General features: G+C 56.8%; 4 protein-coding genes across 4 annotated transcripts; all 4 read left to right on the plus strand.

Annotated features, from left to right (window-relative positions):
- Positions 1 to 775: 775 nt before the first annotated feature.
- JKF63_02308 (uncharacterized protein) lies at positions 776 to 2236 on the plus strand (the record flags this gene model as incomplete). The annotated part of the gene is made up of 1 exon (XM_067898348.1): positions 776 to 2236. One exon carries the CDS (start codon positions 776 to 778, stop codon positions 2234 to 2236), a length of 1461 nt encoding a protein of 486 aa, XP_067754505.1.
- A 1329-nt stretch (positions 2237 to 3565) lies between these two features.
- Positions 3566 to 4291, plus strand: JKF63_02309 (uncharacterized protein; the record flags this gene model as incomplete). The annotated part of the gene is made up of 1 exon (XM_067898349.1): positions 3566 to 4291. One exon carries the CDS (start codon positions 3566 to 3568, stop codon positions 4289 to 4291), a length of 726 nt encoding a protein of 241 aa, XP_067754506.1.
- Positions 4292 to 7307: 3016 nt separating this feature from the next.
- Positions 7308 to 21734, plus strand: JKF63_02310 (uncharacterized protein; the record flags this gene model as incomplete). The annotated part of the gene is made up of 1 exon (XM_067898350.1): positions 7308 to 21734. The coding sequence occupies one exon, from the start codon at positions 7308 to 7310 to the stop codon at positions 21732 to 21734; it is 14427 nt and encodes a 4808-aa protein (XP_067754507.1).
- Positions 21735 to 23178: 1444 nt separating this feature from the next.
- Positions 23179 to 25467, plus strand: JKF63_02311 (uncharacterized protein; the record flags this gene model as incomplete). Its single annotated transcript, XM_067898351.1, has 1 exon — positions 23179 to 25467. The coding sequence occupies one exon, from the start codon at positions 23179 to 23181 to the stop codon at positions 25465 to 25467; it is 2289 nt and encodes a 762-aa protein (XP_067754508.1).
- Between the last annotated feature and the right edge of the window lie 1047 nt (positions 25468 to 26514).

The raw sequence follows: 26514 nt of genomic DNA on the forward strand, positions 1-26514 counted from the left end.
GTCAATTTGTGGGGAGGGGGCTCAATCTGCATCTTCATCTTCGATTCTCCCAGTGCATATGATGCTGCAAACGAAGTTGAAGTCGAGGTCTATGCCAGAATCTGCGCAGGAAAGCCTGGGCAGCGCACACCATGCGCCTTCGTCACCGCGCCGCGCCAGCGCTGTCCGGCCCGCTGGCGCGGCGCGGCGGCTGGGGTACACGTCTTACTCAGTACACCGGGTGCTGCCTCGCACCGTTCATCCGCATTTCACCGGGTATACGAGACCCTTGCGTACACAGCACCACACATCAGAACCGCGCCCCTGGAGCCACGCGCACCCCTCCTCTGAAGACCCGATGTCGGCCCAAAATCCGCAACGCCTTTTGCTTCCGCTGCCACCGCCACACGGCACCGCAACTGTTTTGAATTATGCCTCCGACACAAATCGAAGCGATGCATCAGATACCACGTCGTCCCTGGCGCAAGAAAAGACCCTTGACAATGGCGTGAGGCTGCCTTCTTTAACCAGAGCAGATCCTCAGTCCCTGTCGCCGCCACGGACGTGGCCGAACACACAAGACACATCTTCCCTGGGCTTTCGGCAGCCACACCCACCACCTCCCCCCCATGTCGCTTCCCTGAACCCGCAGGTCTTTGCCACTGCAGCACCCCAACCGCAGCTGCAGAGCGAATTCACAAAGCCACTATCGCTTGGCCCGCCACCTGCGGCTCCCCGCGCGACACCTGAGGGCGTTTTTCCCTACACCGCTGAAGAGTCCTCGGTGTCAGCCGAGATGACTCTGCCGGCGTCAGCAGGCGACGCTGGCACGGTGGTGTCGTCTGCCTTCACCTCACAACTCACAAAGAGCACGATACCTGTGGTCGGGGAAGCGATATGGAAAGAGAACTTGCAGTCACCGTCAGCTCTCTCTCAAGGCTCCATGAATTCATTTGGCACAGGCGACGAAAAGGAGGATAGCGACTCCGCCACCACCTTATGTGTGGTCTCGCCTAACATGTCTTTGGCTCAGGAGCCACGCCACCACGACAATCGAATATGCGCAGCGTCACTTTCCAAGGAAGCGACGCTGGTGAGGAACAGTGAGTACAGTATGCGAGACATCCATCGAGGGACATGGATATTCGCCCTTGCCCGAAAGGAGTGTCTGGCACGTGAATCTCTCGAGGCGGAGGAAACCGCAGAGGCACTGCGGTGCCTGCCAGCGTCATGCGCGATTTGGCGCACATACTGCGACCATGCTTCGGGCAGGGCTTCATATGACGTCGAGTCCCTGTCTAAGAGCTTAGACATGAACACGTATCTGTCCTCAGATGCTTCGAACCATGCGGCTGTCTTTGGTCGTACTGCTGATTGTGTATTTCCTTCTGATCGTCGTAGCCTGGGCACGAAGGAAGCCGAGGAGGTCAAGGAGCCACCCACACCACCACCACACCCGGCCTTCGTGATGGCCGCCCGCCGGCTGGAGCTGCTCGAGGGCATACGCCGTGGCTATGTCACGGCGGAAGAGGAAGACGAATTTCAGGCCAACCTTCAGAAACCATATGTGTACGAGCATCGACTGTTTGTTGTTGGCACCCTAAGGCTTGAGGGGTTCTTGCGCCCCTGGGTAGTGATTCACCGAGCTCGAAAGCTGCGTCACGCCCGTCAGATGGCCAAACTGCAAAAGTTGGAGCAGGAGGCCCGCGTCGCCCTGCATGCGACGAGCCACACACTGCAGCGGCGTTTTCAGCTCTTCATGACAGCCCTTCTGGAACAAGAGCATCACTACCGCCACGCTTTAGAGCTTCTCTATACCTATCAGGCTGCGCGCACAGGAGCGGTTTTGCTGCACCTGCAGGAGCAAGCCGAACGCTTTCCCCTTGCGTACGGCGCTGTCATGAGTCGCGCGCGCGTCTGTGGCCGCGTAACAGGATTGACTTTGTTCTCCAACCTTTCAATCGCGGAGCAGGCGATTCGGAAGACGATCATTGACGAAGAAGCGAGGCGACGCGCCATGTTCCCAACCGAGTTCGACATGACTGCGTTGTGCCTCGTGCACGAAGTACTTCGACGAAGGGAACTAGTGAATTGCGAAGCCAATGAGCACGCAATGGTGCAGCAAGTCGTTCGGTCACTCCAGGCGCACTACAGTATCCGAGAAGTGGAGATAGAGGAAAGTATTGAGCGTCAATTCTGGCTCAAGGGCCGAACGCACGGCGGCACGGATCCTGTCGTCGCGAGCGCATCTCCGTAGCTGTCGTCTTGTGGTGACGGTCGAAGTAGGGATGTGGAGGGGGGCGTTGAAAAAAGGCTGGGAAACGCGTTCACGCATACGCTCCCACCTACATGCCCCACACCCGTCATGTACATTTGTGTATTCTTTTACGTGTCGGTAATGCCGCCTGCGCGGGAGTGAAGGTCATATGTATTCATGTGTGCGCGCGTGCTGGAATATCGATGCATCGGATCCATGTTACTCTCTCCCCCCCCTCCCCTCCCCTTCACTTGCTCCACGTAGGCTCTACATGCCGAGCCCACACTAGTCAAATAAACTGGACTGCGTTCCGCTCACTTGGTTCTTGTCTGCCTGTCTGTGTGTGTGTCTGTCCACTGCCTCGTTCGGATGCCCTTCCGCTGTGTCCCCTCCCCTCCTCACACGCCCTTACGCCTTGATATGGAAGCAAAACCACCACAAAAGAAAACGAAGGGATAAGTCCGCTTCGCCAACCGGAGCGTCCCTTCTTTTCTCCTGCAAAACTTTTTTTTTGACATGTACAGCGGCAAACGCCTTTCTCTGTGTTTATGCGTCTGCTGACGCCATAGCGAAGCGTGCAAACTCTCCTGGGATATCAAACAATAGCAACACGGAAAATACATGGCTGGATAGCCCCCGCCCCTCCCCCTCCCCCCGCCCCATTTCCACCTGGCACATCGTTCGGGAAAAATCTGAAAAATAAAGTTGTGGGTGCCTTGATTCCTTCGGGGAGGGGGGAGCCTTAGAGCACGGAGCCAAAGCGAAACGCGGGAATAACTGAGCCGAGCCTCGTGCCAACTCTTCTCGGGGCTCGCGATCCAACCCAATCGGCAGGCACACACCCGGGACATGTCGCTGAACTGCACATGGCGTGCTGTGTATTCGTGTGATACACCCCCAAGGGTTCCTGGTGCACCATCTCCCCTTGCCTTTACCCCTTCTCGCACCCCCTAGCTTCCTCCCTTCCTTCCTCCCTTCCCCCCCCCCCCGCGTCATCGCCACCACCACCATTACTCCTCAATCCTCTCGTTCATATCTGAATTCGTTTTGCCGCTATGAGAGCATCACACATCCCAACGCACCTACGCACGCACGCAAGAATTTCTCAAAAGCGTCAGACAACCTCGTTTGCAGAGACACAGTACAGCGCGGCGTGACTTCTTCACGACCTCCGTTGACATCTGTGCCTTACTGCGATCATTTTTTTTCTTGCCATCTCGCCTGTATCTTAGCTTTTGCTCGATTTCTCTTATTCCCGGTCTGTCGCCGTACTTCATTTGTATACTAATAGACACGTACACACACCTACGCAAGCAGCGAGAGTCGGTAATGCCTCTGACGGCAGCTGGAATGCGGACGCTACTGCGTCAGATGCAGGAGGTTCAAGAGAATCCCGTCGATGGTGTACAAGTACGGCCGTCCGACTTGTTGACTGAGTACCATGTCGACCTCGACGGTCCGGAGGGAACACCGTTTGCGGCTGGTCGCTTTCATGTGATTCTCATGTTCGACGAGCAGTATCCCGAGGTGCCGCCAAAAGGCTTTTTCCGCACCAAGATCTTTCATCCCAACGTCTCCGAGAGGGGAGAAATCTGTGTGAATGCGCTGAAGCGGGACTGGACACCGACGCTTGGGCTGCGCCACATACTCGCTGTCATCCGCTGCCTTCTCATCGAGCCGAATCCAGAGAGCGCCCTGAATGAAGAGGCTGGGCGGTTGATCTTGGAAGATTACGCAACATATGAACGTAAGGCTGCCATGTATACCGCCATCAACGCCGCCCGCCCTCAAGGAGCTCCACGCTTTACGCTCCAGAAGGCCAAGACTGACACAGTGTCGAGTTCAGCCACTCTGGGTGTCTCGACACCCATAGATGGTTGCAGCGGCGGCACTGCCTCGACCACTGCTGCCTCAGTGTCGCTCACGACAGACGACGGCGCACTACCTGTTGCTACACGCAAGCTTACCCCCTCAGAGACAAACTGCTACGCGTCCTTGGCCGTCTCGACTGAAAAGGCAGAGAAATCCAAGAAGAAGGCGCTGCGTCGCATTTGAGCGGACGAAGGCGTGTCTGAAACGCCGTGTGTGTGTGTGTATGTATGGGTGTCTATGTATACGTGCCTGCCTTCGTTTCGTGGAGCACATGGATTGGGTCCAAAGCACCCCGTGCACACGCGCAGTGGTGTGTCTGTGCGTAAGGAAGAGAGGGAGGGAGGGAGGGGGGAGGGAGATGTGATATCCCCTTCCCGGTCCACTGTATATGAGAGCTCTCGCCAACGATGCGTACACCAATAATGAAGACCGCCGCTAGAGGCGCTGTCGGAAAGGCAGGAAGTGGGACTGCAGCTGTCATGTTTAATGTGCCTCCTCTTTTCTTCTATTGGTCATTAGAGCTCATTTATTAGCGTGTTTATACGTATATATTTCCATATACATACATGTGTGTGTGTGCGTGTGTGTGTGTGTCTCTGCAAGGAGCTTCAGCTTCTTTATTGCTGTTTTCTCTGTTTGTGGCTGTGCCTCCCCCCACCCTCCTCCCCCTCCCACTCCCACCCGCGCCGCCACCAGCATCACCTCCTGCCTTGTTCTTCCGGTGTTTTGGACGTATAGTGGTGTAGGGTATAGCCACGTGCCTGAAGAGAGAAACAAAGTGATGGTGTATCTTACTAGCACGCTTCCTCCCTCTTCCTGTGTTTTGGAGGACTGCGACTCTTCAGATGTGGCGAAGGTAACGAAACGACGAGATTAATGCGTGCTCTGGAGGGAGGAGCGCGCTTTCTCTCAGTCTATATTGAGCTTGGATCCGAGATGTACTTCTTTCCTTTCTTCACTGGGGCACTATTCTGTCGCCCAGCCGAGCACCATACCCACTGTCTGTGCATAGGTGCGGCGATGCGCTAAGCAGCAGTCGTCCTCTCCCTTTGGCTCACTTCTCCTAGAACACACCGCGTTCCTTCTCATGAGTCAAAAAAAAAAACGGTTTCTTCTCCACCTCCCTATTTGCTTGATTTTTGTTGCTTGTACCGACACACACACACACACACGTGTATTCTACACCTACATATATGCACGGCAAACTGCTGGTGCTGCAAAATCTGTTCAAGGGATTGGCTCCCCCGGCTCCCCCAGCTCCCCCTTTTCCACTTTTTCCTGTTTCTCGTGGCTGTTTGTCGCCACGTCACGTCAAGGATTTATACTCCCCGGTGTGTGTGTGTGGCTGTCCATCAAGGCCACGCCCCTCCACCACGCTCTACTACAACACGCTGCTTCAACACCAGAACACCTTTGTAATCCTTTATCAAACCACCCTTCAGGCGTTGACTATCTGTGTTGTGTCACCGACTTAGTCTTTCTCGTCTCTTTTCTTGTTTTTTACAGCTTTGCTTTTTTCCCCTAAACTGCTTCTCCATTCTTGGGGAGAGTCGTCGTCACCGCAAGGAAGGGTAAGCGACCAACGCAGACACCGCAGAGTTAATCTCAACCACTCTCTCTCTCTTTCTGTCTGACTTTTCAGCCGGTGTTTGAACCCCATTTTGTGTGTGTGTGTGTCCGAGTGGTGATCTCTGTCTAGCTCTAGGAGACAAGACATTGAAGGGCGTGCAACAACAACAACAAAAAACGAGAACTCCGCTCGTTTGTGTGGTGTAGCGCCTTTGTGGGCCTATTCGTCGGTCTTTTTTTTTCTGTTAGCTTTCAGCTTTGTAACCGGTGCATCCTTTTTTTTTCTTCTCTTCCTGGATTTGGGGGGGGGGGGGGGGGGGCGAGGTGGAAGTGCTCCACTGTGTCTGTGATACGACGTCCCGCTAGCGCGCCTCCCACTTTCTTTTTTTCAGCCTGCCCCTTTTCATTCTCTAGCGTCCCCCCCCCTCTCTCTCTCTACATGTACCTTGGTGTGTTTGCGTGCATATTCCATTCACTTCTCTGAGCTCGTGTGCCGTCCCCGCTCATAGACTATGGTGTTTGCTCGTACTTTTTCCTGGCAAGCCTGAGGTGGCCCTCGTGTATCTCTGCGACGGTGTGCGTGCTGCCTTCTTATCATTTGTCCGTTCAGCGGCACGCCTGTATCTGCGTATTTCTTCTTTTTCTGAGGAGGAGGGGGGGGGGAGTGGACCAGGTATACTGTGTTTTATCCCTCCATTCTTCTCACTACTTCAGTTTTCTTGACCCACGTTTGTGTGTGTGTGTGTGTGTGTACTTGCACGTTGAGTTAGCCTTACAGAGCATCAACGTTGACCCCCGCCCCCCCCCCTGGTTGACTGTATTGTTGCTCTCAGCTACCCTCTAGCTTTTTTCTGTCTCTTTTGCCTTCGCGTGCCTCTCCTTTCGCCTCTGAAGGCGTGTGCACACACACACACACACACACACACACCTCCTCCATCTTTGACGCTCCGTGCGTATGTCTTGAGAGGTGCCTTGCTTTCCATTTGCTTGCGTTCTAATCTTTTCATTTCACAACCAGGCCTCGCACATCTCGAACGTGCGTGCCTGGCGTGTGTTGGCCACCCTCCCTTTCCAGAATTCGCCGTCGTTTTTTTTTCCTTAGCGTTTTTGCCTCCCTCCTTTTGCGACTTTTTTTCTTTCCTTCCCCCCCCCTCCTCCGCCCCGCCCCCGCTCTCTCAACCGCTGCCCAACCCTCTTCGCCTCTCCTCCGACACGGCTGAACTCGGTCTCATTTTTTCGTTGTTGCTGTTTGACTCGTGTGGGGTTGTGGTTGCTGTGATTTTTGCTTAGGCCACACCGCCGCAGTAGTTCACGTCTCCCCTGCAGCGGCGTTCCCGAGTACCCGCATCCCCCCTTGTCCCGCTAAGCTCATAATCCACGGCCACCGTGACGAAGACGCATTAGTAATAGAGCCTGGGAAACCCTGTGAGTGTGCGCACGCTTGACCCCATCCACAGAACGCCTTGTAGACAAACGGAGAGTCCTCGGGCAAACGGGACGAACTTCGCAAATAAAAATTGCACTTTGGTGGAGTAGGTGGGGGAAGGGGAGGGGGGGATCGCTAGCCGGATTTGCGCTGCTATGCAGAACCGCTCACAGAAATCTCCCCATTTCTTTTTCGTAGTCCATCATGCTCTCCCTCTCGGAACGCGACCTCGGCCATGTGGAAAAGCTGTTCAACATCGCCCACAGTCTCCTCGAGTATGACAGGGTGTACCATCACCCTGAAGGCTCGGCCGTCGCTACGTCGTTGGCCCCGTCCACTGTGCTTCTCGACCACCAAAAACAAGTCGGCAGAGCTTCCGTAGTTTCATCAATGCCAGAAAACATCGGGACTATCGGCGCCACAAGCGGTATATCACAGCGGCGACTCTGGACAGAGTTGGCCTTTCTAATGAGGCGTGTGATGGGCCTCCAGAAACTGTCTCTCGTGTCACACGTCGCCAGCGATCCAGGACAGATGGTCTTGGAGCTGGCTCGAACGCTTCTGACCTTCCTGAAGGAGAGCTGCGCCGCCGTCACAGGTAGTGACGGAGAAGCCAAGATGCGTCATGTGGCACTGCTCGCGCAGGACCGTGTGCTTTCTCTCCTCCGGGTCTTCTGCTCGCTGAAAAACTGCACCATTATGCTTAGCGAGGTAAGCGCCTGTGACAGCGCCGACATGGCACTGAAGGTGTTCAACGCCATCTGCGGTCACATCGTCTCTGGCGAGCATTTATCTTGGATGTCACAAATCTATGTCTGGTTCTGTGACGAGGCGGCCCGGCGGGCACGCTGCGGAAGTACAATAAAAAGCGCTCATGTCTACGCCACTCACGACGTGTTGCGTTGCATTTTGGGCTGCTGCAGCGATCATGAAGCGTGCGCTAAGGCCTTCCTCTACTCGGAACCTGTGGCGTGTGTCACGTACATGTTTTACGGGCTCAAGTTGCGTATTGCAGCTGGCGATCCTCTGCGACCGTACGAGGACGAGCACACGGTCGTGGAGAAAGCTGACGGTGCAACCGAAGATGCCATTGCACGGCATGCTATTGTGACACGCGAAGGAAGTCAAGGCCACAGCGACGTCACCCCTCTCAAAGGAGAAGCCCTTAGTGAACCACAGCCTATCGCGATGCATGCTAGCCCCATACCGCGGCGTCCACCTGGCGCAGGCTTCCTCAAAACGCGCTACTTTAATGCGTTGACGCCTTTAGCACCTCAGCAGTACCAGCGAATGCCCAGAGATGTCACAAGCGTCACTGAAACGAACGCATCCGTCGCCTTACTGGTGCATCCTGCTAGCTCTTCTCCCTCGGGTGACACCATGAGCTCTTCCCGGGCGTTCAATCTGCCAGGGCTGTCACGACCGCAGCTGAAAGCCCTTCTGCTTGGTGGTCGCGAGAACGCCTTCGATGCTCTCCTCTTCTCGGCACTTGACGCTGTAATTGAGGCAATACGCGTAACACGCGACTATAAGAACTGCATGGTGCTCTCTACCGTTGGAAATCTACTGCTGCTAAGCAGAAAGACTATCGACGTCGGCGATATCTCGGCGCCATCAGCGTCAGTGCGGAGCTCCACGAGCGCCTCGGAAGCGTCGCCACGGCTCTCGCAGGTAGTGGCCATGCACGAGAATATTCTCGTGCTGTTCCAGTTTTTGTTCTCGCTGGTGCAAGGGATGGGCACCGAAAAGCCGGCACGACCAGCTCTGGAACGCACCACTCCAGCGCCTTCTGCTCCGACTCTTATCGACAGAGAACAGAAGGCGATGAAAGGTGACCGAAAGGGCACACCACCGCTCTCAGGGTTACCTTCGCCATCACGACAGCCCTGCGTGGAAGCCGCTGTTGGTACAAGTTTGAGCGGGATGGGTCAGCCTCCAGTCGCTTCCGCAGTAAAAAATACCCCCAAAGACTCCTCGATGAGCACTACGCAGCTTCAAGAGGTCATTTTACAGCAAATAGTGCACATGGTCCTTCAAACCGACATCCACGCGGTGTTAATGGCGACAAAACGTGTGCTGGAGTGCGATCAGACTCTTTTTTTTGTATTGCACTCTTTTTGCATGCTCGACACCCAGGAGCCGGATCAAGTGGAGCCCCCAAAGAAGAGTAACCTACGAGGATCCTTTACTGGCGCAGCAGCTGCAAGACCTAGAACCCCAGCAGATGAGAGTGGGCAGGTGTCCGTGGCCGACGCCGCCGCCAGCTTCTTCGTCACCTCGAGCTTTGGGGACCTCCGGGACTTTGTGAGTGAGATGGGGGTCAACGGCGGCCTCGACGGGGGCGTGGACAAAAACGGAGGGACCCAAAATTCCTCTCGCATCGTCGGAGGGACCAGCAGTGGCCCCGGCAACGGGTTGGAGGGATCTGGTACTCTGGCCCCTCTTGGCAGCGTCGTTCCGACCGAGGGGCGACCCTCGAGCCGGCGGTTGCAGCACCCCCACCGAGAGTACGAAGATTCCGGCACTAACAAAGCACGGAAGAGTGTTGCCGATGGCAGCGGCAAGAACTTCGCGCTTTCTTTTTTCAAGTCGTTCTTCCGAAATCATAATGCAAGCAGCGGCGCTGTCCCCGTCACGCACGGAGTCGCAAATGCCGACGGTGGTGGTGACGCAGGGCGGGAGATGTGGGGCAACCCGCCCAGCTATGGCTCCAGCTCCACGCTTTTCCCGCGCGACGGAGATGGGAGTAGCACAAGCAACGGCATCGATACCAGCGAGGACGATGATCCTCTCAGTGGTGCAACGGGGTTTTCGGGCCGCATGAACTCGGCCGCATCACCACCACTGCCCCGCCCTCGCGTGAGCCGCAGCCACTCTCTGTCACGGCAACAGAATAGCGGCAGCCGCCGCTCGCTGAAGAGTGACGCTCATCACAGTTACCGGTGGGAGGAGTCCTGTTCGAGGCGGGTGTTCTCGCCATGGTGCGACGTGCCGTCCTTCACAGCGCTTGTGAGAGAACTTGTGTTCATCTTCAATCTCGTGTGGGCTGACGCGGATCTGGGCTTAGATGTCCGCCTCGGGGCGGGACTGCTGCTTCCCAGCGTCGTCTTGCGCGACAAACAAGCCTTTCGTCTTTATGAGGGACACGCGCTCATCGGAACTTACTTGAAGATGTTTTTGCACGAGCTCCAATACCACAGCGAACCTCGCAGAATCCCGACAAGCGCGACAGAAAAGAGAGACGACCCGTCGAACGTACCAGAAGCCCTCACGCAGGAGGAGGAGCAAAGCACGCGGGACAGCGCTGTGGCAAGTACGAGTGGCCGTGCTCACCTGACGCAGCGGGAGCTCATCACCTTCGCGTCAGGAGTCATCGAGGCGCTTGAGCAGACCTACAAAGTTCTCGGAGTGACGCCACTGGGTAGTGAAGTAGCCTCGCTGACAGAGCTGCCGCTCTACTTCTACTGTGGTGACGCCATCGACCCGCTCGGCGTCGCTCTTGAGGGCGCCTTTACCCGCGTTATCGTTTTGTGGCTCATCGCCCTGGTTGGCGCTCAGTGTGATGAAGATGTCGACCGACACGCGATGGAAGTACTGTTGCACCTCATGAGCCGCGCTGTAGGCCGTGGGTCTCTGCCCATGGACAGCAACAGAACACTTGTGGTTACCTCCCCTACCACAGCCAATGCAGCGACCTCGAGCGGTGCGACATGGGCCGCCTTTTCCCTCTCTGCTGACCAGGCTAACCGGCGACGCGACGCCCTGCTTGCTGAACTCGACGACATCTCTGTGGCTGCATCCTCGCCTTGGAAGATGATAACAACCACAGACACTTTGACCGATGCGCTGCGGGAAGGGTCGATGTTTCGCGCTGTTCGAGAGCCGCCGAGGAGTGCTGTCAGCGTGAACAGTACGATGCGAGACGCTGAGAATAAAGTGCATTGCAGCCACTCCGGCGACTCCAGCTTGGGCGTAACGCATTTGGTTGAACTGACGACCGCTTCAGGCGTCGGAGCGGGCTTGGGAGAGTCCAGAAACACCGTGAAGGCGCTCAGTTTGGTGTTTCGCTCGCTACTGAGCCGCTCGGACAACCTCCTTTCACCCTCCGGGCTTTCTACAGTGCTCGCCCTCTTCACGAGTCATGACAGCAACCTCTCACGACTTGGTCGCGAGTGTATGACACACTCCTTGGAGACTCCGTCTGTGTATCTGCTCTATGCTGATGTAATTCTCGACAGCGACACCTTTCTTCTCACAGAGACGCTCTCGGTGTTCTCGTCTTATCTCACCTCGGTGGCGTTGACGGCGATAACGAAACGCGAGCGGCGATTGTGGATGCAGCGTTACGGCTGTGTGGACGCGGTTATACGTGTCCTCGTACGGATCATGGAATCTCCGCAATCGACGCCGAACTTCATGAATGTGACGCAGCACATATTCGAGTTCCTTTCAGCCTTCGAGCCTGGCGACCGAAAGCCGCCACAGCTCTCAACCACGAACTTCATTGCGAGCGTCACGGAGCGACTGGCGAGGCTCGAGGGTACGGAGTACTTCATCATTGTTACCCAGGCAGTCTTGGACGCCTCCATTAGCAACTACGGCGGTGCCGGCGGCAGGCTATCGAACGCTAGAAACCCGGGTGCACCTCACACGGGGATGCAAGTGCTCGGCGGTTTTCATCTCACCCTCGACAACTGCGCAGTCCGGAAGCCCATCTTCCTTGAGTTATTCCCGTCGTTGCTGGCATTTGCCCAGAGCCACAGCGACCGGCTCTTCACAAACCTTGTCGACGCCCTCGTTCGTGTTCTGGAATGCACGGGCAGTGTCCACTCAGAGCGGCTGGCGAGCTTTGCACTTGAGCACAAGCTGACGCGGCTGCTTCCTTATCTGGAACTCCCGCGGCCTTTCTTGGAGGAGCGACTGCCCTTCACCGGCACCGCAGCGGATTTGCATAGTTTCTGGCAGCCGATCTTGCTTCACGCACCACAGCGAAGCGAACTCCGTTTTACATCACATGGCGGTGTGCAGGTAAGCATGGGCATGTGGCCGGACGCGGGATTCAGTATTTCGGCCTGGTTCAAGTTTGACCGGCTGCGCATCACAGTCCCGTTGTTTGATTTCCATGGCCCCTTGAGCGAGGGCGGCGGCGGCGGCGGCGGCGCTGCTGCTGTGTTGCGCGGACCGACGATAGCCGCCTCCCTCTTTGTCATTGGTGGGGACAGCGTTCAGCTCACCATCAACGATGGTCGGCGCGTGACGGTTAACGAAAATCAGGCGTTGCATAACTTCTGCCCGAAGAAGTGGTTGCACGCATGTGCCGTCCTGCGTCCAACGCACGTCTTGGATGTCTACGTCAGCGGCTTCAAGGTGGGCTCGACGGCGTTTCCCTACTTTGCCGCCGGTGCGGAAGTGCGCGTGAACGTCGGCTGCACTGATGAGGCTCTCAACCCTACCACGTCGCTGGACACTGACGCCTGCCCGCTTTTTTTCATAGGTGACATCGTCCTTTGGGCACAGGCGCTGAGTCGATCGCAGGTAGAGGCGGAACTCGCGAGCAACGGCGATGGTCGGAGGACTACGACCGACGAGGTACGCCCGGGTAGTTTTCCTGCCAAGATTCTGGAAGAGGGCATTCCTCAGGAACTTACACTGTTTCGCCAGATTGACGTCACCGGTGGCACTCCGGCGCCGGGGTCCGCGGGCAACGCTACCAATTTTAGCTTCGGTGGACTGGGTTTGCTGATGAATCCAAAGCAGCTGCCCACCGGCTCCAGCGGTGCGGCGGGGCCATCGTTTGCAGCCACCAACGGCAGCACCACGGGTGCGAGTGGAGACTCCCACCATGATGTGCAGTCGGCCTTCGCCGCTCGCATGGGTCGCTTTGTGCCGTACGAGAACGAAGAGAATCTTCTGCAAAATGTGCTTGCCTACCCTAGGAGTCCCCCAGTGGTCGCGAAGCTTGTTGGCCAGTTCGCGACACCGCCGAAAACGTGGGTGGACTACCGACTTCTGTGGGCCAGCCGCGGAGGGATTGTGCGTATGTTGGACTGGATGCACCTCGTCTCGTCATCAGCAGAGCTGGAGGGCCTCCTGGAGCTAATTTTCACCTGTGTGAAGCGCACCACGCTCGCCGTTACGCTTGACCCACGCACGTACTTGCTCTTCTCCTACATGCTCACGAATCATGCTGCCTGCTACATGACGAATACCGCGTGCGACCAACTTCTCGATTTTGCATCCTCCCAAATTAACGTCTTCGACCAGGAGCATCGAATTATTATCAACCGGCTCGCCTTTGAACACGTGCTGGGCGATGCCCGCTTCTACGCCGCGCTGCGGCTGAACACGGCGCTGTACCTTCTCCACCGAGTCCAGCACTTTTTTCAACCGTCTCACTGTCGCTACGCAAAGCACAACGCGCGATTTGTGTCCCCAGACCGCTTTATTGATGGACTCCTACACAGCCTTATTGCGGTGGCCTCAAAAACATCGCCGCTGCTGCGTCGCGCCGTAGTGCAGGTAGCCCAACAAGTTGTCGTGGCATGTGACATGGAGGACGGACTGGTGCAAATCTTCGTCTCCCTCATTGCCTTGCTGACGCCTGCAGAAATGACGACGAGCAGTCGGCGAAGCGAACAAATTAAGGTCTCACTACCGGTGATGGGGGCCATGTCGCGCGGCACCTTCCTTCCTTTACGCACAGCGAATCATCTGGCCACCCTTCTTCTGTCAAGTCTGTTGGAGTGCTCCTCGCAGAGCTCCTGCGTATCAGCCTTGTCGCACTCGGTTGACCTGCCGTGGTACGCAGCGTGTGTATCACGGTTTGCGGACCCAGCAGCGGTGCTGTACGCGACACGCATTTTTTTCAAGGCCGTTCAACATAACCCAGTGCTCCAGGACGAGGTCGCACGGCACCAATCCGCTGTCGTCGAAGCTCTGACGGTGCACGCCGTGTACGAGGACCTCATTCTGCTAATGTTGGCACTTACAATGGGTACTGCGAATCATATCGATGTCCTTTCTCACAAGCATTCGCTGCACCAGCAGCTGGATAGTCTCCTGAATAGTCTTAGCCCGGACCCCAATACGCTGGTTGCTCCGATTTTTGTGCAACTCCTTACCGCTCACATTCAGTGCGTTGTGCAGTCGCCGTGGCAGCGCCGCTTCAAAGCACAAGCGGTGCTACACGACCAGCAGCGCCTCGCATACCGGGTTCGGCGCTACTTGAGCCTGGTGCGCGTGTGCAGTCGATTCATGATCCTCATACGGGTACGCCGATACCGTGCGTTCCTGATTGGCCTCCGCCCCCCCGAAGCCAACGCCTCCGCTGTCGAAGTACCCATTTTCGGTGTGGAGGACCCCCCGCCAAAGCAGATCTGTGAGACTGTCAACGGCGCCGTACTCGCGGAAATGCTAAACGCAGCAGAGGAGGCCGGCAGTCGCACTGGGGTGATGTCAACAGCCCAGCCGCCGACACACATCGGCTCGTACAAACTAAGCCGCAACGACGCAGGTGTCGATGGCACTGGCTGCTACGGGGACGGGGATGATCTGCCAGGGGATCCAACGCCCCTTGAAAACAGTGTAGGTCAGTCCCATCTTGTAACGCCCCCCGCGTCCGTGGGCATTATCGATGAGAGCCACCACGACAGTCGCCACGCAAGTCTCGGTAGCATCCCTTCAGAGTGGAAACCGCCGGTTCTCTTTCCAGACATGTGGGTAGCGCTACCGTCATCAACGTCCGCCACGGAGGCGGTGATGTCAGTCCTTTCGACGCCGCAGACGCCAGAAACAACAGTGTCGCACTGCGTTTCCGTAACACCGTCCTTGTCGAGGAAGGAGGCTCCGTCCAACCTTGGTGTGCTCCAAGTGTGCCCGCATCCGATGTCAAAGCGCAGCGCCCGCGACGCTGCCAGCGGCAACAGCGCGATGGCCTCTGCGCTACACGCACATTTCAACAAAGGTAAGGATTACCGCGTGCACTCCCATAAACACCGGCGCGCTTTTGCCGCGCTCCGTGTTTGCGTGCTGCTGTGGCTACCCCTCCAAGTGCGGCGTTGCGGCTGGATATACACGCCTCACGCCTCTATCTACGAAGAGGAGTTCCACCGCCGCCATTCCGGGACGCTGTTTTGCATACAAATGTTGCAACGGTTTGCGTCGATGTCAAGCTATTTTTACCTTTTCGTGAACTCGCCCATACAGACGGCCGCGCTGAGCTCGCTCGTGCAGTACATCTCAAACGACATGCTCCAAGAGGAATTTGACCAGTGGGATCAGGTAGTCCGCTCTATGATGGCTATGCCGGTGCGAAATCCGATCGAAGCGACGGTTACAGCCACAGCTCCAGCACTCACGACAACTGTAACGCCAAACCAACACCAGCAGGCGGAGGAGGATGGAAAACCTGAGCTCCTCACTCGGAGTCACCCCGTGTACGACAGTGAAGAGTCTGCGGACGACACAGCGGAGAATAAAAGTGGAACGAAGGCGCTGTCAGAGGAGAAACCCCGCGATCCTCTACTTGATTCCTCACAGCGCTTGGAAGGCACTGACCTATGCATTCTCAACAGAACGGAAACGGCCGTGTTTCGCAGCCCGCGTAGCCACAGCGACGGGGATGACGTCAGCGCTATCCCAAAAGACACGCAGAGGAACCACGAAGACAAAGCCAGATCTTCACTGCCGCTGCCGCGCCTTCCCTGCCCGAGCTCTACGGTGCTCCGCGGCGCCCAATCGCCGTCGACGCTGCTCAGCTATCCGTCCCACCAGGGGGGGGACCAGGTGGACGAAGACGTGGTGGACTCCGACAGAAAGCAGCAACGTGCTCTCAGCGAAGACTACGGCGGCTCGAGAAGCGACAAAAATATCCCCTTTGACGTTGACAGACCGCACTCTCCAGAGGCAATTTCTTCGCCGCAAATGCGGCGTCTTGAGGAAGCACAAGTAGCGGCACACTCACCGCAGCAACCCCACGAGACCGATGCGCCTGAAAGAGAGGTCCGCGGCGAAGTCGCTTCAGAAGCTGCGGCAATTCTGCTGAAGGATACAAAGAAACCCATATCTACCACACATGCAGCGATGGTGGGGCCGGATGATTCAAGCACGGTCTCCGAGACGCCGTTGGACGCACACCGTAACGTCTGTGATGACGACGACGGCACCTCGTCTGTGTCGTCAGCGAGTAGTCACGCCTCTACTGTGTCATCCAACTCAACAGCGGTGTCGATGCTGCCCTTGACTCTTGAAGCATCGAAGGAGGCGGCCTCGGCTCCCTTCGCGACCTCGAATCTGCCAGCGGCGCCTGCCGCCCAGCGCGGACACGACCCCTCTGATATGTTCGCCGTGAGCATCACGAAGCTGATGATGTCTGTGGGTGAGGTGGTACGCCGCAACGCCGTCACCATCCTAAGCGCCCTGATCAGCTCATCTCTTCACACGCTTCCTGTGCCACACTGGATCGGTGGGCCCACATACGGCTCCTGCGGTGGGCTGCTCTTCCAACTTCTCTTCATCGTATCCATCAAGGCGGCTTCGGTCAATTGGACGAATACTCTCGTGCGCTACTTTCTTCTTTGCGTCGGCAATGCGGTCAAGGAACAGAGAGACTGTGATCTCCTTGAAGACGCACATCACGGAAATGTGGTGTCACCGCTGACGAAGTACGCCTCAACGGTGCCGCCGCCGCCGCCGGAACACGTGCCAGTGAACTCCTCAGACGCGCTCAGCTTAGCCACCGCTGCAAGTACAGGAGCTCCAATGAGTGACAGCACCGGAGGACCTCCCAGGAACGTCCCCCTCTCATCCGCCACCGCATCCGCATCAAGCGTGCTGCCATCGGTGGGCTTCACCCACGCCGTTGGGGGTGGTCCCCACTCCAGTACTATCACTGGTCTTGGTGGCAATGGTAGCGGTGGCGTTTTCGATGCACAGTACAGTGACGCGCCGCGTCGCAGCAAAAACTGCAGCACAGCCACGACCGCCAATGCCAACTCGGACGTGTTTCTCTTGAATTTAAGTCGATTCACGGAGTTGATTGTTGACATGCTCACCATTAATGTGCTGGATCTTCCCATGGCGACGCACTTCTTCCTGACCCTGCTTGTGCTGTGCCAAGGGTGGCCAAGCCGCTACGTGAAGCAACTCAGTGGGCAGGTGATGCGTGCGTGCATCGCGGTGCTAAACCGGCCATCCACGCAGGATGCCAGCGTCAGCCTAATCGAGAGCGTCTACACACTGACCACATTGGTTCTGCGGCGCGGGTGGAAACAAAAGGGTGTGTTGGAGTCCTTGCTCCGTGTTCTCTACCGCATTTTTGTCTCCCTCCCGCCAGCGTGGATGTCGGACGCCGACGCGCGCCACCGCAAGCGCCTCATTGCCCTCATTTTCCGCCATCTCGTGCAAACCTACGCGGGCACAAAAGAGCTCGGTAAGGCGCTGACAGTGCGCACGCTGACGCAGCGCTTTTCGCTCTACAACGACTTTGTAATGATCTTTTCTCTCGGGGAAAACGAGTGCTGTGCGACTTTCGAGCAGTACTGCATCGATGAGATTTCTTCCCTTGACACGCTCATGTCGGGCCGCCCAAAGGCCATGGCAGATCTGGCATTCAAGGCCAGCATCAAGACACGCAGCGAGTATATCAAGCGCGTCAAGGCTTTCAACGCGCAGTACCTGCAAAGCACGGAGGTGGCGGAGCGCTATCGTGGCGCCTTCTTGCGGGCGGCTTACGTATCGCACTTTTCCTCATTTGTTGACGCAACGCCTCGTGTGGATGCATCGCAGCTGCATTGGTTGCTTTCCGCTACAGTTGCACTCCATGAGAACGCCCCGGTGGCGCATGCCCGGCCTGGGTGCATGTCGTTGACCGTGGCAGAGGAAGAAAAAGACCAGAGTGCCGTTTGGGGGGCAGCCTCGAAACGAATCCGCGCTGGCGAAGCTGCGGGGCGGACGCTCTTCCACTTCATGGATCCGCAGATGAACTACGGGGAGCTAAAATGTCTGTCATGGGGAGAAGAGCGCGCCTCGCAGCTACAGATGGCAGAGGGAGCGGCAACCACCACAGTTGAATCTGACACAGCAGGACAGCGCAGCGGTAGAGGCTTCGGCAGTGCGGGCATAAAGGAGGATATGAGTGGATGCTTGACGAGCGAGAAAAGCGCGCCGACGTGGGTCAAGGCGACAACAGCAGCAGCGAAAACACCAATCGAAGACCAACTGCCAAAGAATGACTTGGTCCGTGCCGCGCAGTGCGAGGAACTCGTCCAGCACATTGCTGCCCTGATCCCGCCGTTCAGCACTCATTGTCGCCCGCACATCGGTAACGATGATTTTGCCGTGGCGCTAAAGGGTCTATCCATCACCCTTACACCGTCTGCCATGACACTGTTGCGCTACTTGGTGGCACCGCACGAAACCGTGCGCTTTCTCAGTAACGGTTTCCGCATTAACGGCATCCATGCCACCCCGTGTCTCATCCTTCTCACGAACGTGACCCTGAAGCTGATTGGACTTTCTCGTGTGACGGAGGTCGGAGACATCATCCTGTGCGAGCACGAGGTCGAAGACGACGATGCTCACAGCCGCGGCGCCGCTAGCGAGCGGAGCATCTCGGATTATAGCAGGCCCTCACTTACCAAGCCAGCACGGAAGAAATCATTTGGCATGTCATCCATGACAAAACAACTGCGAAAACTCTTCGAAGACAACCCGACAAAGCGCCGCCAGCAGCAGGACGGCACCCGCGTAGCACAGGCAGTACGACAGGTAATAGGCTACAGCTACCAGAATATCTACTGGACCTACCTGGTGAGCTCGATCCGCGCGGTGCGCTCCCTGCACTACATGCATCTCGACACCGCGGTGCAGCTGTATCTGTACCATGACAACGGTCCAATGTTATCGGTTGTAGACGCGAAGCAGTCGATGAACCCATCTGCGCGGAAAGAGTTCATCAAGGTGCTAAAGGACGTCGTGGGCACGCAGCAGTGCATCTTCATGGGTGAGAGCCAGCGTGCGGCAAGCCTGAAACTGCAGCTGGTCCGGTGGGCAACCGGGTCTCTCTCGAACTTTGAGTATCTCCGTTTCTTGAACGAGACGGCAGGACGGACGAACCGAGACCTGAACCAGTACCCCGTTTTTCCGTGGGTGTTGGCCGACTACACGAGCTCCACGCTCGACCTTGGGGCCCCGTCGACTTTTCGGAACTTCGCGTATCCAATGGGAGCGCAAACCGAGACACGACGCACCGCGGTCTCGCAGCTCTTCGAGAACACACGCGAAGTGCTGGATGATGAAAGCATGGGCAAGATTTACCCCTTTCACCACGGCACTCACTACTCTACCAGCGGCGGCGTACTGTACTTTCTCATACGTGTAGAGCCCTTCACGACCTACGCACGTCTTTTTCAAGGTGGGGACTTCGACCTTGCCGCGCGACTCTTTGACTCGGTCTCTGCGTCGTTCACTTCATGCGTGACAGGTCCAGCGGACTGCAAGGAGCTCATCCCGGAGTTCTACGCAAACAGCGGGTTTCTGGCAAACGCAGACCACCTCAACTTTGGCATCAAGTCAGACGGTGAGGCGGTCGATGATGTGCACCTCCCGCCGTGGGCGAAAAACTCGCGCCAGGTCTTCACTGCAGTGATGCGCTACGCGCTGGAGTGCCCCTACGTGGTGGAGCACCTACATCAGTGGATCGACCTTGTATTCGGTGTGCGCCGGCGTGGCCCGCTCGCTATGGAACGACAGAACGTCTTTCAACGCATGACGTATGGGGAGGAGGTCGTGCAGGCTCTGAAACACGCCGAGACGGCGCACGATTGCGACGTCATTATTGCGGAGGTGGACAACTTCGGTCAGACACCGCTTCAACTTTTCCAGGAGCGCCACCCCTCCCATCACGAACTGACACCCGTCGTGAAGACCACACCTCCAGACGGCGGTGGCGGTGGCGCCTTGGCGTGGTCAGACGGCCACAGCTCGGGCCGCGCCATCCCAGTGACCCTTTCGTCGGCCCTGGATAGGGTAAGTACGGTGACTCTTGGTGAACTGTACAACTCGGCAACGACAGGCACTGGAAGTCAGCTTGGGGCAACCTTCAGCAATATCGTGTCTGCTGGCTCCTTTGCCAGCGGACAGACCTACACGCAAGCGTTCTGCCGCGAGGCGCCAAAGGTAATGCGAATGCTGATCCACGCCATGGATGAAACCCAGACATGGTTTGTGCTGCGTGATCCGCCGAGCAGCGTGCTGCAGCACCCACCACCACCAGCACTGACGGACATCTTTCGCTTGGAAAACCCAGCAGTGCTACACTTTGGTTATCTGCGAACCCCCAAGAAGCTTGCGTGCGCGTACTCCCAGCTGATGCCCGTGCCCGACACAGACCATTACCTCTGCTGGCACGAACGGGAGGCGCACCTCATGCGCTGCACCGCTGCGAAGACCGCCTTCCACCCCGCCGCCTTCCTCGATCCACGGAATGAAAACGGTGCCTGCATCAGCGCCGTTGCCGTTGGCCCACGCGAGTCTGTCTTGCTTGTTGCAACCAGCAGCGGCACTGTATATTGCCTGTTTCCCGACGACACCGGCAACGGCGCCCTTCAAATACACGCCACGCTCTGCTACCACCACTCACCAGTTACGAAGATTGCGCTGGATTCGTTGCGGCATCGCGCCGTCACCATCACGCACTCCGCTGGTGAAGACGAGCCTATCCTATGGCGCGTGCAACGAAGCGGGTGCTCCTTTCTGTGTCGCCTCCATTTGGAGCACCTGCTGGCAACAGCGACGCACGCCTTGGTTCCATCGCTTACCCAGACGGCGGGCGACGCTGTCAAAGCGCCTGCTGTCGTAGACGTGGCAATCGACACCGTCTCGGGCAACGTGGTGCTTGCGACCGCTCGTTCGCTACTTCTCTTCGACAATAACGGCGAGCCATTCGGTGTCGGCACGTTGCCCTCACTCAAGTCAATTCACCCGGTGGACGCTGTGACGCTGGAGGACGATAACGGCGACGTTGGCGTTGCGGTCAAGAGCCCTGTGCTCTGTGTGGCGGACATCACCGCTGTCGCGTACCATCAAACAACTGAGTGGGCTGCTGGGACGGGATTTCTTCTCACAGGGCACGCTGACGGCAGCCTCTCCGCATGGCGCACAACGCGTTTGCCGCCTCACACGGTGGAACCTGGGAGAATTGCCATTGTGGAGTATCATACCCGGCTGTTCAGTGGGGAAGCGGCGCTGGCAGTATCGGCCACTGCGAGTGGCTCTGGAGAACAGCAGGGTGCGACAACCACTGGTGCTGGGCGCTCCGCTAATGCATTCGTCAGCCGCACGGCGCCTCTTGGAAGCAGCAGCAACAGTGGTGATGCTCCCGGAGCGGCAACAGGGGCCGGCATGATGAGCGTAGGCTGTGCAACGTGGCGTGGCACAGGGGGTCTGGGCTGCCGAGTAACAGCAATCTATCAAGAGCACCCCGATGTGCCGACGTTCCTGATCGGCTACGCCAACGGCGCTGTGCGGCAGTTGGTGTTCGAGGATCCCATGCTGGCTTCTTCCAGCGGCGGCGGTGGAAAGGACAATGGCGGCATTGGGTGCGTTGGTGACGAGCGCAGCCAGCGGCGCTGATGCACCGATGCAGAACGCGTACTCGACGATTATCCGACCCGGTATAGTCAGGAGAGGGTGCAAGACGCAGGAGACATAACATGCCAAAGGTTGCGTAACGCACCTGAAATGATGGTGAGGCCCGAATACGGAGCAACGTGTGTGTGTGTGTGTGTGTGTGTGTGCGTCCTTGTGCCTCTCTCTCTCTCTGTGTGTGTACAGCATGGATGGCATACGGTGTCGCTGTAATGCATGAAATCAGGGAATGCGCAGAGATAAACAACGCGAACAGGAGCCGATGTGGAAGAGCACCTCCCTCTTCCCCCGCCCCCCCCCCCAACATATATATAAATATATATATATATGCGAAGATGCAATCAATCATGAGGCGGAAGATGGGTGAAGAGACGCGAAATGAACGAGAGTTACTGTGCGGTGGTCTCCAACACATGATGGGGAACGTAAACACAGCGCGTCGCCTGTATAACAAGCGATACTTGCCTATTCTTTGCTCATCGGTTGGACAGCCCCCACGCTTCTCTGTGAGCACATCGAGCCTAGAAGCTGCCACCGCCCTATCTACTCCCATACCCTGCTTGCTCAATCTCCTGCTGAATTCCCTTATCCACTCCCACCCCCCTCTCCCCCCCCTCCTTTTTTTTCCTCAACACATGGACTCACTAATGGACTGTGTTGGAAAAGAAGCTGCGTCGCATTCTCGGCTAACCCCTTCCTGGTGACTGGTCAGCTCGTCTCACGCAACGAGAACACCCAACCATCCCATCTCCGGATTCGTCCACATTTGTGTGTGTGTGTGTGTGTGTGTAAAGCATTCTCTGCTCCTCACCCGCTTTTCCTAATTGTTCTCTATCGTCTCGTTTGGAAAAGGAAAACGGAATCACGCATTGGAGTTACCGGAGGGCGGAGACATTTTGTGTGAACTTGTCGTGTGTATGTGTATGTGTATGTGTGGGGGAGGAGAGGAGAGGGGAGGAGGGGTATAGAAAATAGTGAGAGCCTACACTTGTCTAGTCGTGGGGGGTTTCTAGGCACATCTATATTTGTATGTAGATCCATGAATGTATGGGTATATATATACATATTATATGTATATATATATATATGTATGTATAGGAGGTGAGTGACAGTTTCTGACTAACTTTGCACCGAGAGAGCGCGTGCACACACACACACACACTCACACACACAGAGACCCTCTTGGACACGCCTAATGATCGTAGAAAGGGCCTACACGCTGTGCGTCGTGCTGCACGAGCCACAGACGGAGAAACCCCTCGCAGAGTGGGTGGCGAACGATGCGGTTCGGCAGGGGCTGGGGGATAATATTGACGAAGTGGTGACAGCCCCAATCCTGTTGAAACCTGAGAACGATGGTGTCGCCGCCAGCCCAGACACACTCTCGCCTTCACCGTCGTCGTCGACGCAGAAGATCCCCATTGCACTGATGGAAAAGGCGCTGGCGATGCAACCAGCAGGCAGTGACTGCCACACCGGTAGCAATGCAGATTCACAGCCGAAGCAGCCGTTGCTGTGTCTCGTCATTGTCATTTTTTGGGACGGCCAAGCAGAGGTCAGCAAGGTCGCCCTGGCGCAGCTAAAGCAGCTGTGCGAAAAGAAATGGGTCGCGTCGCACGCGCCGCAGTTGGGGGAGAACGTGGAGGTAATTCTGCAGGCACTTAATGCGAAGTGTGGGGCGGCAAGCATCATGAACAACAAGGTGGCCCTCGTCACCAGCTTGCGCAAAAAGCTGCAGACATCTGCCATGGCGGCAAAGGGGTGGTGGCGCGAGGGCACTCTCCACAGAGCGGTGCGGTACGCTGATGCTACCGCCGCTGCAACGCTGTCGACGACTACGCAAGCACCGGTGCGGAGCAGTGGTGGTGATTCATCTGCCGCCGCAGCACCAGCGCCGGCGGCTGTCTCGGGGGAGGCAGATCTCTCTGTGGATGCCATCCGCCGAGCCGTCGACAACGGTCAGGGCGAAACTTTTTTCCTCCTATGCGATAGTGATCGAGTTGGACTTGCGAACAAAGTGGAAACGCTAAAGCAGAACTGCGAAGTGGCTGAACTGGGGTGTGCACCAGTAATGATGGAGCCGCGAGAAGTGCATCTGCAGCGGAAGGGAATAGGCACAAGTGGCTGCCCGGCGAGCGCCAACATTGGAGACAACAAGACGGCCGCCGGCGCACCGTCTCCGACCACAATGCTGGTTGCGCAGGAGTTCTTGCTTCGCCGTCGCTGCCCCCCCGCAGCGCTATTTGAGCTGCGTCTGGCGATGTGTGGTAACGTGGACAGCGGCAAGAGCACTCTCACATCAGTGCTTACACGCGGCTGCTGTGACGATGGCCGCGGCCTGGCGCGCGCGTTCGTCTTCAAACACAAGCAGGAGTTCATGACTGGTCGCACATCCAGTGTCAGCGAGAATCACCTCGGCTTCTCAGCCGACGGGGGGGTGGTGAACTACACACTTTTGCAACCACAGCGCTCAGAGGCGAAGTTGCGGCCTCTTGCGCCAGCCGAAGTGGCTCTGCACCTGGCGAACTCGGCAGCAGCGGTTTCCGCTGGCACACACAGCGCAGCGGGATCGGCGGGGGGCAGTGGGGCCCACATGCTGCGTCAGTACACACCGAAAGAAATCGCCACTCGCAGCTCCAAGGTCGTCACACTCTACGACCTGGCTGGGCACGAGCGGTACCTGAAGACGACCGTGCTAGGCATGACGCGCAACATGCCAGACTACGCGTGCATTGTCATCAGCGCCAACAACGGCATTCAGCGCATGACAAAGGAACACCTGGCGCTCTGTTTGGCGCTGAAACTGCCATTTTTCATTGTCGTCACCCGCATCGACGCTACCCCGGCCAATGTGCACGACGAAACATTGTCCAACATCCACAAGCTGCTGAAAATTCCAACCGTCCGCAAGCTGCCCTACCCGGTGCGGCGACACGACGAGGTGACTCTCGCAGCCAAGAACCTGCGCCATGATCGCATTGCTCCGATCTTCGAAGTCAGCAACGTGACCGGCGCCGGCATCCCTGATGTGCTGCAATTCATAAACCTCCTTCCGGTTCGCAAGGACTGGCGGGAGGCCCGCAAGATGCCCAGAGAGATGATCATTGATAGCACATTTTTTATCACAGGTGTTGGCACTGTAGTGGGCGGCGTCGTCACACAGGGCGTCTTTCGGGTGAACGATACGGTACTTTTGGGGCCGGACGGCTTCGGGCACTTCCGCCCGGTCGTGATTAAGTCCATTCACATCAAAGGCGTAGACTCCAGCTTCGCCGAGGCTAGCAATGACGCAGCGCTGTGTCTCAAGAAAGAAAAGCGCAGCGCTATTCGAAAAGGCAACGTCTTGGTCGATGCTGCGCACTCGCCAAAGTCATTCTGGCAGTTTGAAGCAGAGATCGTTATTCTCTACCACTCCACAACGATTATGGCAAACTACGAGCCGGTCATTCACTCCACAACAGTGCGGCAATCAGCCCGCATCACCTACGTCGCGCGGGAGGTGCTGCGCACTGGTGACAAGTCCCTCGCGCGCTTTCATTTCCTCTACCGACCAGAGTATATGAAAGAAGGTCAGCGACTGGTCTTCCGTGAGGGGCGCACGAAAGGGATCGGCACCGTGACAAAGCTCATCTGTGAGTCTGACGATCTTTTGTTTTCCAAAAGAAAACTGCGGAAGAAGCTCCAGGAAAAACTGCATGCCCCTGCGGGCGCCAAGTAGGCAACCTTCAATGCGGAGAAGCCAAGGTCAGTTGAACACAAGACTCCATGTTTAGTTGATGCACGCACATGAGGTGGGGGGGGAGGGGGGGCAGGATATCCCTTGGCGTTGCTTTGGCTCCCCTCCAGTTAGCAAAGAGTGCAGCATGCAACTCATTCGAGCCGCGGTAACGTTTCGCCGAACATATCAAAAAATGGAGACGTTTCTTTTTTTTTTTATCGTCGTAGGTGACTCCGATACAACACCATTCAGAACTTGACCAAAGACAGCAGTTGTGGTACTGCAATCCGAGCTTTTAAAGCGGCAGGTACTTGCACTCTGTCATCACGAGAAGTGGCAGTGCAACAACAGGGGGAATGGGAGCCGTTCGATCTCGCCACAGAGTCGCTACAGAACATTTGGCACCACGCTGAGGTGCCGCTTCCCCCCCCCCCCGCCCCCTCGCGCCTGTCTGTCACGAGGAACATGCACACCATGAATATATATATATATATACATCTATATTTTATCACAGTAGGGTGCGCTGGAGCAAACTAGTGTCGCACCCAAACTGATTTATTTACCGTCTCTTTCTTTCCATCACTTTCTTGGCATTTTCAAATGATGCACTCAACGTGGATACAAAATAACGAAAAAAAGCCCAGAAATTTTTTTTCATTGAGCTGTGAGAGCGTGTGTGTGTGTCTGTGTTCCCTTGATGGTGCTGATCACCAAAGAGCAAAATAGAAACAAATGAGCGCAAGGCTACGCCACATTCTGTTGTCGGCTCGCCCCTTTTTTTGGTTCTGTTGGGAGTTCAGTCGAAGAGTTGTGGAGCGACGGTGAAAAACTACCGGCAGACCAGAAACATAGTGGCAGTAAGCGAGAAAAAAACAGCTCCTCACACCCCCACCCCCAACCACACACACATACACACACACACACACAAACCATCACAGTCACCTGCGAATGAAACCGAGTAGTCTATGCACAACGGTGAATGGAGCTGACCACTACTGACATTCCCCATCTTCCTCTCTTCCCCCACCCCCCCCACTCACGTCCTCT

The sequence above is a fragment of the Porcisia hertigi genome, chromosome 33 (genome assembly GCF_017918235.1).
Source record: "Porcisia hertigi strain C119 chromosome 33, whole genome shotgun sequence".
Taxonomy (NCBI): domain Eukaryota; phylum Euglenozoa; class Kinetoplastea; order Trypanosomatida; family Trypanosomatidae; genus Porcisia; species Porcisia hertigi.